At 40.5% G+C, this 14,238-nt stretch overlaps 1 protein-coding gene across 1 annotated transcript in view; it reads right to left on the minus strand.

Annotated features, from left to right (window-relative positions):
- Positions 1–13,814, minus strand: part of LOC117535367 (protocadherin Fat 3) — a 72,453-nt gene extending 58,639 nt beyond the window's left edge. Inside the window, 5 exon segments of the mRNA XM_034199816.1 lie at positions 3,410–3,608; positions 4,791–4,909; positions 10,030–10,231; positions 10,582–10,716; positions 10,825–13,814. Coding sequence (XP_034055707.1) covers positions 3,410–3,608; positions 4,791–4,909; positions 10,030–10,231; positions 10,582–10,716; positions 10,825–13,803 — 3,634 coding nt within the window. The 5' untranslated portion in view covers positions 13,804–13,814.
- Positions 13,815–14,238: the final 424 nt, after the last annotated feature.

The following is a 14,238-nucleotide window of genomic DNA, read 5'->3' on the forward strand; positions in this document are numbered from 1 at the left end:
AGCTGACATTTCCAGAGTGAAGTTGAAAAATGTATTACTTTAAACCCCCCCCAAAACCCAGTTCTGAAAACAACCATTTTGAATTTTGACGGGGTTTTGCAGCAGCTCAGGTCCTCGTTTGGCTGGCTGCCAATTTGTGAAATGAAATCAATCGACTGGGTAATGTTTTTTCATCTATCCAATGAAGCCACACTGGTACATGGAAAGTTTCTGACTGAACAAACAGTGAGGCGTGATATTTATTGAATGCAACTCTCCTTTGTGCAAACTAATAGACTGGAACTGTCATGCCATTTTTTTTTAACATTATAGTAATGTAATGGATATGCCTTTCTAAAACTGCAGAATATAGTAGATCCACATTTTTAAAAGAATACACAAATTGAATTCACATTATTTAATGGGCTTCAATAAGCTAATGGGAGTACACCAGAAGGAGAAAAGACCACATGAAACATGAAAAACCTATTGCTCAGTTTTTGCAATGAAAGTCAATTTATCACAGTGTGAACAAGATAGGCATCCATGTGATCTCCATTGAATTAAATTAATGAGCAACAGATAACAGAATACTGTGGGTCTCTGACAGAGAAAGACAGCAGGACTCAGATGGCTAAAAACTCTCCCTTGTGGCGCGTACACACACACACACAAATCATTTGTATACAGCTGTTGGATGTGTGTTCACACAGAGACGGGAACACATGTGAATGAACTCTCTCATGTGAGTTTCACACATTATGAGGTGGCTTTATCACCATTGAAACCTTGCAATAGAGCTGCCCTCTGTAACCTACTGTAACAAATTAATCAAATGGCTTCATTTGCCACACTATCTCTCCTAATCTCTATCTCACACATGTTCATGCTGGATGTATGAACAGTACTAGAAATCTGCTGAAAAAACAATGACAAACTTACTAATGACACATGTGATGGATGCACCAGAACAGGGACAGAAACTAATCATTACAGCTGAGGAATAACCCACATCAATCATATTTGAATCTCAAGGATTTCAAAGAGTCATGAGTAACAGAGCCTGCCTGTTTGATGGCTACAGTTTGCATATTGATGAGCGTGTGATGACCAGTGTTTCTCTTTTGGGATCAATATTAGCCTTTTCACCCTTGTTCAGTCCAGTCCACTTCCCTATGTGATATCAATATTGTATGTATATGATGTTGTAATGTAAAAAGGCTTATTCACAGAGGGAAAGAGGAAGAGAAACGGACATACTGTAACAACTCTGAGTTGAGTTAACATGCAACCATTAGGGAATTCTATATTCCATAATGCTTCATAACTGTCACATACAGGCCATTGCCTTTTGCTTATTACATTGACATTTCTTTGAATCAGAATACAGGTCCCCGTGACATTCTGAAAGTTGCCCTTTGTTGTTTACAAAACACTCACAACCTAAACTAGGGCAGAGATAGCAAAGACTTCAACATTTTTACTTTTTCCTCAAGATTTGAATAAAACATTCCACCTCTTTAATAATTCTTTAAGCTTCAAGCAAAGCGTGTACAGAGAATGCACGGGGACCTCTGCAGACATCAAACTTGGCAGCCAAAAGTGAAGCATGTCAGAAATGTGTTTGTTTTATTAATGTGTGTATTCTGTGCAGATATAATGTTAATAAATCAGAATTACTAGAAAAAGAAAAATAGCAGAATTGAAAATAGTTTATAGTGCACAGAGACTGTGAAAAGTGTGGGATCAATACAGGCCCAATAGAGTTTTCCATCAAAGAGAGATATGGTAAAGTCTGACACTTGGGCTAAAAGACTGAGTTTTGAAATGTTGTTAATAATAATAATAATCCTTATATTTATTATAACGCTTTAACAAAGACTCTCAAAGCGCTTTACAAATACACATTACACATACAGATCATACATACATGTAATGGTCATCTACTGTTCAAGCATAATGTTGGGAAATGAGATCCAGTTCACAGGCTGCAGTTGTGAATGTTGTTTATTGTAAGCCTGTTCAAATGCATCGGGAATTTGAGTGTGTGAAATGTCTAAAATAAGATTTTTCTGAGCACATAAAATTCCCAGATGTGTATAAAACGATTTGTGGTTCTAGAAGCAATTTGAGAATATATAAATAAAGTATGTGCACAAATGATCTCGTAAGGTAAGTCGTGCTAACAGTCTGTTCACTTTTGGGACTACACAGGTACTGATTAACAACAGGAAACAATGTGTAAAATGAAAACTCAAAGATTCAGTGTTTAATTTAAAAGGTAACTCCATCAATGTTTCCTTATCATGTGCTTCGAAGCCTTTGAGAGTACTACTGTTGAAATGAAAAACTTTTTAAGCTGTCTGTCATGAGCCGACAATGTTATAGCTCAGTTGGTGGAGTACATAAAAATACACTCACCATTTATTATCCCACCTTTATAGCTCAATCTAACTAGACTGAAATAGAACTGCCTACTCACTATTACATAAATCAGGAGGCAGGTTTTACCACCCAATTGAGCCACATTCACAGAAACAGGCGGGTGCACCTTAAAGGTAAATTGGTCTGGACAGGAACAGGGAACAAAAAGTATCTTTCTGCACAAAGGTTTTTTTTTTACCGCAATCACAGACTTTCATTTCTCATGCAGTATTTTCCCACAGGCTCGAGAAAGTAATATACAATCACAGGCTGTCTGAGCATCATTTTCACAAGCTCAGACTTAAACCCCATGGTGATCCCATGGTACAGGGCTTATTGTGAACCCATATGGTGGTTTTCAGTACTTTTTTGATTACAAATCTAATTCCAAATCCAAGATAATACTCCTGAAACCTTTTGACAATTTTCAGATTTCCTTTTCCTGTCTACTTTCTTTGAGTCTCTGAGAAAACCCATGTTTTTATTCATACGACTATATATCACATAATGCAGAAATGTACTAGTTGTGCAGAGAACAAACAAAAGTAATGGAAAAGAAAATTGCTTTCACTAATTTAAACTCCTTCTTATCTGGAAGATATTCACCCACACACTGGCTTAATAAAAAACTAACAACATGAATTTCCTCAAGTGCATTGCAGAGAGCTTTCACCCCTTAAGATGACTGAAAGCAATATTCAGTTAAGAGCGTGGGGAAGATTGTGTGGAGGGGCAGCTCATCAGTGTCGTAGATGTTTGATTGTGTGGGCACAAAAGTCTTTTTAATTTGTTGTGTGGGATTCAAGGCCTTTTATTGAATGAACTTGGAGTAGGAGGGACATGATGAAAGAACATTATACTGATTTGAGAGGCATGCGAACAGGTAAACACAAAATACTTGGATCATTTATTTGTTATTTGTAAGAATATATCACTTTCTAGTTCAATAGTCTAGCGTATTAAACCGTCAATTATGATACCAAAATGGTTGCATTATTGGTCTTACCTGTTCTGGGGTTGATAGAGAAGAAATTCTGCGGGTTGCCGGCGGTGATGCGGTAACTTAAACGACTGGGAATGGCAGTGAGGTCAGGGTCCTGCGCCTGGATACGGATGATTGACACATCCTTTGGAGAGTTCTCCATGACGACTGGGTGGAAGATAGGATCTGAGGTGAGGGGAGCATTATCATTTACATCTTCTACCTGAGAGAGAAAAGGGGGAGAGGAAAATGAAGAGAAAGAGAGAGTGATACGTTGAGAGAGGGAGAGAAGGCGGAGGAGAATGACAAGAATAAGCAGTGTTGTTTGTTTATATTTTAACCGTCTACTTTATCAGAGTTAAATCTTAATTGGCCTTAGATGTGTTGATAAAACATAACCCTCTAAATCAGAATGGTAATATTGCGTTTGGAATCTTTTTTTAATCAACAACTCATAAAATGCATCTTGCCCTTGGTCTGGGTTGATCTGTTATCAATCACAAAATGGAATGTTTTTTACCAGAAAACGTCATGGATGTCACACTTTAAATGCACAGCAAATTCATTTCCCTTCTTACAGCATAGATCTAGAATATTTATGGCCAACACAGCTTTGATGGAGTGTTTGCTGCAAGGCACAGAGAGCCAAGACGTTCAGCCGGTGAATGAGGAGCACCTGTGCCTGATTAATCTCCCTATTTTGGTCGTGACGAAGCGGCCGGGAGTAAAGCGCCCGCTCACACCGCCACACCTGAATATCCTGCAGCCAAACAAGGCGGTTTGTTTTTGTATCCACTGCTGAACTCTGCCCCAAAGGGCAGTGTTGGAGCAGTGATGTGTGTTTTTCAGTGTTTGTGGATTACTTGGTGCAAAAATAAAATAGAGGCAGAAGCAGAGACTTCTCTCTGGTGGGTATCTGTAGCTCACAGACAGAGCATGGCTATAGTTATCCACTGCACTGAGCCCCATTAGCATTTCACTCTGTAGCACAACAATGTTCAGATGCATAAGGTTACCTTGGAGACCACCACTGCAGTAAAATTGCAATTTGAGTTTAAGATTTGTCCTGATATGATAGAAATAAATGTGACATTAAGCAAATAATACTCCACACAAGCTATTTCTGATACAAAACATCAAACAATAACCCCCTGTCGACTTTAGAATATTCTGCTTCATGAAAAATGTCTTTAGGAGTGACAAACAAATAAGCATGATGTTTTTTATACATTGCACCGTGCTTGTCACAGACCCACATGGGTGGGGACGTTCGAAATGAGGCGCTACATCTGTAAGCAATTAAGGTTCAACTAATGAGTTTTTACTCAAAACAGCAACATAAATAACTACTTATTAAGGAACTGCATGATTATGAATGTGAATACAGCCAGCAGAATATGGGTACCTGTATGAAGACTTCAATAGAGGAAGACTGGGGCGTAACTGCTCGGTCTGTGGCAAAGACGCTAAGCCAGTAGGAGTCTTTGGTCTCACAGTCCAGGATTCCAGCAGTGTAAATAACCCCTTTTGAAGCAGAACAAAAAAAGATTCATACAGTTGTTACTGGGGTTTGAGAAAACATATTAGGTGTGTGTATGTGAGTGAAGGGACTGTGTGGGTGTCTTCTGCAGAATGCACTGTCAAAATATCTCATGGGGAAAAGTCTTTCAGTGCTAACTTTCTAGAGGCAAATACAGAAATTCAGAGAAAAAACGTTGTGTCCCGGCTACAGTGACATTCACGGGCATTAGAGGCGCCGCTGTAGTCACCTTCAATGTTTCAGCCTCTCTAAACCTAATCACAGCTGACCAAACTGCTCCCAGCTGCAATTTGCTTGGTGCTAAACGTACCCTGAACGGCCCTATACACCAATAAAGACAAACGCAGACACTCAGACATTCATGCACAGTGACTGGCGTGTGTTTAGTGGCCCTGAGGAAGATGAGTAGCTGACAGCTCTGGTGACCTCTTGAGAGACAAAGAGAACTCTCACAATGGACGACACATGGGTTCCTATTTGACTTTTTTTGCAGGACGTCAATGGAAAAAATGACACACATGCTCACACACTGGGTTTTAGCCTTCACTCAAGAGCACTGAAGCTCAACGGTGGTCATCACTGTCACACACAGTTTATTTGAAAACCCAAAGTTTGGATTAAAAAAGAAACACATATTCAATCATTTTTATTTACAGAAAATAATACAAGTCCACTGAACTTGTCATAAGGACTAGCTGTTGATGAATTTCCGCTCCGTGCACACAAACTTTTAAAAGCCAGCATGAGTGTGTGACGTTAACTAACTTTAATAAAGTCAGTTAGAGCTAAGGTGTGCAGTAAGTGTTTTCTCAATGCTTGCAAAGTCATGCCTCAGTTCACAAGCAATTAACCCCAACAAGATGCTAGGCAGAGCTGAGACGGCACATGTGAGAGTATATATTTGCTTTAGACTTACTTAAATCTCACCACGGCTATTTCATTTCTTATAATTAACGACTGAGTGATGATGTTAGTGAGTTTATGCTCTTGCATGCAAATACCTTCAATATGTAAGTATCACCATTTGAATACTTATGAGAAGTAGCATTAATGGAAGGAGAAGTATTTATTGATGCTCGAATGGCCTAAATTCATATTTATGAACATAAAATGAATGTGTCTTAATTTTCGCCGTAACCACTCTGCTGCCATGGCAACATGACTGCTTAAATGCATAATGTTTGGATGAGAGTAAAAGGTTTTTGGGTATTTGTATTAACCTCTACATAAAAGCATGCACTTGTGTGACTGGAAGTGGGTTCTTAAGTCATTTGGTATATTTCTCAGCCCCATGCCATGAGTGTCACCTTATCACAGAAAGTGTGTGTATGTGTCAGGTTATGACTAAGTAGCTGCCCAGGAGCATGCACAATGCATAGTAAATGTGTTTGCTGAAACACATCCTTGCTCTGACGTCCTTGACCATGTCCTTTTCAAACCCCATCTCATCTCTGTCAGATAACTCGACAGAGAGAGGCGAGAAAACAGAGCTGGCTGTTTCAAAAGCTCTTTGAACTTTAAGACCGACAGGAACTATTCACTGAATTCAATATAAATCTGACTTGACAGCATCCATTCTCACCATAAATAACACACTTCAAAGAGTGGAAAAAAAATGAAGAGGTCATAATTTCTAATCTTGAAGTTCACAGTACTCTTGGGTTTACATCCATCTGTCATGTTTACTCAATCCCCCATTCTTGGGAAAACGGTGTAGGGGTCCCACTATTGAATTTATGCCGCCATATCAAATAATCAATCCCAAGATTGATGAGAAAATACTGTTTGTATTTCTCTAACACTTGAAGCACAATCGAGTAGCTCTGCGTGTGGCAGGAAAGAAGACATTGAAAGTAAAAAATTCAGGATAAATTACTTTTCAAAAGTGTGTTTGCCTGGAACTCAAAGACTGCTTTATCCCGAGTGCCCAATGAGAAATAGCAAGGTTTGCTTCCACCCTCACTGATGACAAGAATACCAATTCTTGTTCAAAGTACAGAAGTGCTAAGCATTTAAGCCAGAGAAGATCCTACTTCCCTTTTGATGGATAGCCCTTGTACTCTCTATCCATACTGGAGTGAGTAATCTTAGGCATCTAAATAGCAAACCCAGTAAATCAATAAACATGCAATTAAGTATATGACAGACAATGGTGATGTCATGAGCAACACAAGATGCATCATCAAAGCCAATTTACAAACTAAAGGAGGAGGTAATGCACACGTTAAGGCAGTCTTAACAAAATAGATTCCTCACACAATATCTAATTCTCTCTGACCCTTTTACTCACTCTCACTGTCTGTCTCAATCTATCTTCACATACTTAGTTTTGGCACTAAGAGCCACGGATTGACAAGCAGTCAGAGCCGAGCCACTCAGCATGGCAGCTAAATGCATGGTGGGAGGACAGAGCGGTACTCTGCCCATGCCTGACAACACAAACATCTACGCTACACGATAAAATGAAACACTTGATGAGAGGAAACTTGGTATGGGCTTCCTGTCTCTTCTCATCTGATAGCAAAAAGGGTCATGGACTTTTTAAGTTGCTTATGGGGGAATAGCTGCAACTAGAAAACAAATGCCAGAATATACACTATTTATATATATATAAAAGCCAGGGAAGAAGAAAGCATTATTTTCTTTTGACAGTTTTTATGCACTTCCCTCTCCCCTGCATCCTCTTCTTGCTTCACTTCCACTCCCCTCTCCCTCCACGTTCTGCTCTAACAATCGTTCTGCTTTTTCCTGGAAAATCTGCACTCAATAAACTTTCTCACTTCTGTGATGCTCCCTACTGAGGTATTAATACCAGTACGAGTAAATAACAGCACCAAGTACCATTGAAGAAGACTGGCTGTCTTCTGCAACACTGTTTTGTCCATCACTACAGCATGTACACATACGTTAGTAATTATTTATACATTTAGTATATTAAAAGGGACACTTTTTCCATTTGGTAATCTGTTTCTCTCTCGCTTCCTCTCCATAAAGTCAATACTAATTACCCCAGTTAAAGTCAATACAGGCCTCCAGTGCAAGTCCTGTACAGTAGGGACCAGCGTGACAAGAGGACAAGAAAGAGGCAAAGGAGGAACGCTGTCGTAAAAATAACAACTCAAATGAAATGTAATGGCTATTTATATATAGCCACATATTGTGTTGTCAAATCCTATTGAAAATCGATATTACAAGTTGTTACTAAACAATATTGCTGTAATTATACACATATTAGTGACAAATGTGGGTTAAGATACAAATTTACACTTGTATTTCACTTGCTATGTTTGGGGACTACATAGCTGTTCACAATGAGTCACTAAATAACCTGCATAATTAAAATGCATTGGTTAATAAGAAAGTAATATCACCTGTACAGTATATCTATATTATCTTGGTGTATTATTATATTGCTGCTACTTGATTGGCAGAATTTTGGATTGCATTTGACCTGCTGCGTACATCTGTGATACAATACAACAATAGGACTTTGATTCCAAATGTGCATGCTTGTACAAATTACAGGACCTGTCAGTGGTAAGATGTTGCATCAGTTGTAATTATGAGGCACTACTCATTACGGGGTACCCTGGAGAATGGATGAATACGGGACTGATTTTGGAGCTTGAATGTTTCAGCACCATGGAGAGGGACAGATTGGGTTTAAAAGCTTCGGCAGCAGGGATAAAAGAGAGAGACTGCGGCGAGCCTTGATAAGAAGCCTTGATGGGAAAGTGAGAGTTCTCTAACCTGCTTTTGTTCACATGGAAAAATCAAATGAGTCCTCTTCCTTGAACGGAAATATAGAAAATGGGAGAAAGTTGGCGTTTCATTCTGTACATGAACTAACATGAACTGTCCTAATTTCATACAGGGTATTTGATACACTTTATCCCTGGGTGAGTGAGTCTCTCTTTGGATCAACATGTTTATCTGCTGTGGTCTGACAACGGGGGACAGTTGGAGACAAAGGCACACTTTTTTGTGTCAGGCCTCTGTAAATAAGTCACAGTGATTTCACTACTTGAAAAGGATGGTGGAACTGTGCAGGAAATCCTTGATCAATGTTATCCACACTGCATTGGATCAGCTGTACTGAGCGGCCTGAGGCTCTGCCAGTGTGGCTGCCATGATGCCCTCATTACAGTAATGATCTCCCAGTACACAGTGAGGCCCGTTCAACACACTGACTCTGGCTGTAACTCACACCCTTTTCACCTCTTTCAATGCACACATTATTTAAAGGGGACCTATCATGCAAAATGCACTTTTTTATGTCTTTTATACATAAATATGTGTCCCCGGTGTGTCGGGGAACTCACGCAGCGTTTTCCTCCGTACCCGATTTTTTTTTTTAAACGGGGATACAACGAGCAGATACAGATTTACTGCCGATATGACGTCAAATCGACGGCGGACCCACAGAAAGTTGCTTTCAGAAACAATGCCTGATGTCTTTTGGACGTAATCTCGTCTTTGTTTCCATTAGCAAGCTTCGCTAACACTCAGAGCTAAAAAGCAGGAAATAAAAAAAGGAACTCACCTAAGCACTTTGAATCGCCACGTGCTGAAAAGTGCTATATAAATAAAATTGCCTTGCCTTGCCTTGTGATAAACCCACAAGAGAAAAATAATTTGACATCCATACTGTTTCAGAAATAATCCTTGATGTGGTTTAGAACAGTATGGCGTTTTATCACAGCAGAATTTAACTTTATCTCTGGTAGAATTCTGATCAGGCATTAGCTCCGCCTCCTCTCTTTTTCTTTTACAAGCTAAGGACCCAAAATCCGCGTTTCTCTAACAGGGCTGCAAAAGAGGGGTATGAGCAGTATGAGGCATGGCTACAATGGGTGATCTGTTTGGTATTTTAAGCAAAACACTTCACAGACATGTTTTGTATAGGTATGGCCCTACGATATATTTTTCCAATATAGCATAATAGGTCCACTTTAACTTCACATGAGAAAGTCATGGCAGAAGCATAGTACGATTTCCTAAACAAACGCAAATCACTTGGGTGTTTAAATTCCATGCATGGGACTGTGAAGTAATGGAGAGCCACTTTACATAAATAGGCTTCCATATTGATCTTTTGTCGCACCTGTGTCTTCGTCAATGGTGAAAGTGCCCAGTCCGCTGCCTCCTCTGACAGAATACCTCAACATCCCATCTCGCCCCTTGTCGTCGTCCTTAGCGCTGACAGTCAGGACACTTGTGCCCGCTCGAGAGTTCTCCTTCACTGAGCCTCTCACAGCAAAGTCAGAGAAGTAGGGTGCATACAAATTCTCGTTGACGTCCACCACCTGAAAAAAGGTAAGGGTTCCCTTTAATTTTGACTGGAAATCTGAAAAATGTACTGAGTTATCTGTAGTATCATACAGAATAAATATGCACAACAGAGCTTTAGACTGATATAAAATACTACTTTTAATTACTTTACAACTAGCAGCTTTTCTGATTAATATATTTTTGCTTTGCAAGTGTACCCTAAATACTCATTTCAACAGAAGTTAATAACACTTCAATTAATTAAATGTAATCTATTTGACACGTGAAATTAATCAACGGACCTATTCATGTCAATTTCAAATTGATGATTTAGACTTTGCTTGTGACACACATTTTCTTGTACTTGTGTATGTATGTTACGCACCTCCACCTCCACAAATGTCTGACTGATGAGGCTGGGTATCCCTCTGTCCTCAGCTTGTACTGTCAGGTTAAAAAAATGTTGTTTCTCAAAGTCCAGCTCCTTCCTTATCCTCAATGCTCCGCTCCCAACATCAATCTGTAAAAAAATGCATTACAATCCCATGCATCATTAACTATAAAAAAAAAAAGAAGAGGATCTGTATATGGAACTGTTTAGACAATACACATTTGTGACATCACCTACCTCAAAAGTGCCATTGAAGTCATTAATCAAGGAGTATCGGACATGTCCCCCGGGGCCCATGTCTGGGTCCTGAGCCTCCACCCAAGTAATCACGGCCCCTGGAGGCAGGTCCTCAAGCACTCGAGCATTATAGCTGCTAGGGATGAAAGCTGGAGCGCAATCATTGATATCTTCCACAATTATGGTAAGAGTAGTCACTGAAGACCTCCGAGTGCCTCTTTCAGCCTTGTCCCGCACTTCAATCTTTAAAGGGAACATCGGGATAGTCTCTCTGTCCAAGTGGCTGGAAACAAATACACTTCCCGTTTCGCTGTCAATACCAAACTGAGGGACACTGGTCAGCATTACGTATGAGATTTGTCCATTTTGACCCATGTCTCTGTCAAAGGCAGTGATTGTGATAACTTCGACACCAATGGCCGAGTTTTCTGCAACAACAGCAGAGAAGCTCTCCTGATCAAACTGAGGGTCATTGTCATTTGTGTCCTCAATGATCACAGTTAGTAGTCTCCAATTGGACATCTGAGGAGAGCCCTGGTCGTAAATAGTAATATTAAGGAAGTAACGATCCAATCGCTCACGGTCAAGTGGCTCTAACACAGTTATCAACCCGCTCTCCATGTTGATATTAAAGCAGTTATCCTTGTTACCATCAGATATGGAAAAGAGAATACGGCCGTTAAACCCTGTGTCACCATCTCGTGCCCTCACCGTAAATACACTGGCACCAGAAGTCAGGTCCTCTTTCACCAGAATACTAGTAGGTAAGGCTTCAAACTGTGGAGCCTGTTTGTTGATAGAGAAAAGTGTATCTGTGTATCTCTCTTCTGGTTTTGGTCGAGCCATAGCGGACACTTTTGAAAGCATTCTTTCTGCCAACATCTGGGCAACCCTGGTCTCCTTGCAGTTGAACCCCCTGGGTGGCTGACGACCCCTCACCACAGACACATTCACAAATGTAGGATCAGAAAACAACTCACCATCTGTAGCAACTATTTTTAGGTTAAATATCCCGCTTTTTAAATTAACCACCCCTAACGATCTTTTCAAAGACAAAGCCCCTGATTCTGGATTTAAGTCAAAATAGTCCAACTCGTTACCAGACAGTATTTTGTATGTTACCATTTCTAGCTCGTCCATGTCCACGGCTGACAAAGTGACAATAGTCTGACTGACAGGGAAATCACGGCTTATCATCCCTCTACAGGAAACACTCTCAAAAAGAGGCTGGTTGTCATTTATATTTGTCAGACGAACGGTGACATTAACTTCACTCTCCCTTCTGAAAGGTGAACCCCAGTCTGAGGCCCGCACTGCAAAAGTATAGATATCATCTGATGACTCAAAGTCTAGGTCTCTTGTTATTCTCACTTCCCCTGTGACCTGGTCTATTGTAAAGGGAAGAGACTGTTCTCCGTTTATTGTGTGGGTTACATACCCATTCTCTCCTTTATCAGCATCTACAGCAGACACCACAAGTGCAACCGTGCCAACAGGTAAGCTCTCATTGATTGCTATTTCATAGACAGGCCTGTTGAACACTGGAGAGTTGTCATTAGCATCCTCTATGGTGATTTGGACCCTTGCTTGCTGCTGACTGATAACATCAACTACCTCCATCTCCATGAAATCCTGTGATATCCTTGTCAGCTGCCTTGTGGTCATGATAACTCCAGTCAAAGGGTTTATATCAAAGTACATTAGATCTAAGGGGTTGCTGAAGCTGTAATTGACACTCAGAGGAGCTGGAGAGATTTTCACCACCTCCACAATAGTGCCTGGGGGAGCTATTTCACTCAGCTTGACTTCATAAACATCTTTCTCGAAATTCCCTAACACTGGGTCTGGCTTTGTAACCAACAACTGAACAACTTCAGTATTGGAAAACTTAGGAGGCATACCTCTGTCTTTTGCTTGGAAGGTTAATTTACAACCATAGGGGAATGTATCCCAGTCGAACAATTCTGATGTTTTAACCCTATACTCATTACTGACAGGCGATCGATCAATGACAAATTGTTCAAGGTGGTCACCCTCAATAATGGACACCCATTCTATATCCCCAGATACGCCCTCGTCTTTGTCCTCCACAGTCAATATGGCATATACTGGGTCCTTGTCTGCCCATTCTGGAACGATAGCAATTACATTGAGAACAGGGGAAAAGTTATTGACCCGCTCCACTGTTAGGACCAGCCTAGCAGTGCTGCTGATACCATTGCTCCCATAGAGTTTCATCCCTCTGTCCACCACCTGCACCTCTAGGTTAAATCGCTGTTGTCTGTCCAACCTGGGACGACCAGTTAGGGTGATAACACCACTAGTCGGATGAACAGCAAAGAGTTCAATCCTGTTCTTGAAGAAGTAGTAGAACTCCCCGTTGGAACCCACATCAGCATCTGTGGCTGTAACACGTCCGATGCTGGCACCCAGTGGGGCACTCTCAGAAACAACGAAGGAATAGGAGGTCGGGGAGAAGAGAGGTCGGAGATCATTGGTATCCAATACCTTGATATAAACTGTAGCTAAAGATTTAAGGCCTCCGTGGGCAGAAGCCTTAACTGTCAGTGTGTAATTGTCCTGTACTTCCCGATTTAATGTGCCGCCACTGCCTCCATTGGTGCGTACACGGAGGAAACAAAAATCTCCCATTACAAACTCCTCAGCCTGGAAGATTCCCTCACTGTCTCCAGACGTAATGGAGTATTTTATGTCTAAAGACCTGGGTGGCCCCAGAATGATGCCCATTTTAGCCTCACTCCTGGTATACGTTCTTGTTGCTGAGTTCTCAAAAATGGAAGCATTATAGGCAGGCTGCGTGAAGAGCAGCAGGCCTTGTCCTGACCTAGGTTCTGTCATGAACTGGGCATTGATTGAGGTTAAACAGAAGAGGAGGAGGATAAGAATGAAGCAAATAAAATGAAATAGAAGAGAGAAGCTGTGTTGAAGAAGCATATTTCCCCACTGATTAGGCTTCATCACAATTCCATCACCCAGTCACCCTATATGTGGATAGAATAAAGAAGAAGAAAATATCTGTTTTCAGTTGGTGAGCTGTTAAAGACATGCACTCTAAAAAGCTAAACATGTAAAGAACTGTGAGATTAAAATTCCAAAGACATTTCAGGACTGCTTATCGTTACAAGATTAAGATAGCATGTCAATGATGCGCTTCAAATGTTTGCTTTCAAACACTGTATATTGCATCCAAAAGACTCCTTGACATATCTTTAAACAAACCAAATCAAAGCCAGGTGAACTTACACAGCCTCAGGGAATCACATCATGTCAACAAATAAAATACCAGGGATCAGGAACAGTCCCTGTTACTTTAATAGAGCTCCTATAAAGACACAAGGGCTTGTTATTTTTGTAACAAGTGACTTCCAGGGTTGCATTAATTTCATAAAATAA

Source organism: Gymnodraco acuticeps, unplaced genomic scaffold (assembly GCF_902827175.1).
Source record: "Gymnodraco acuticeps unplaced genomic scaffold, fGymAcu1.1, whole genome shotgun sequence".
NCBI classification, from domain to species: domain Eukaryota; kingdom Metazoa; phylum Chordata; class Actinopteri; order Perciformes; family Bathydraconidae; genus Gymnodraco; species Gymnodraco acuticeps.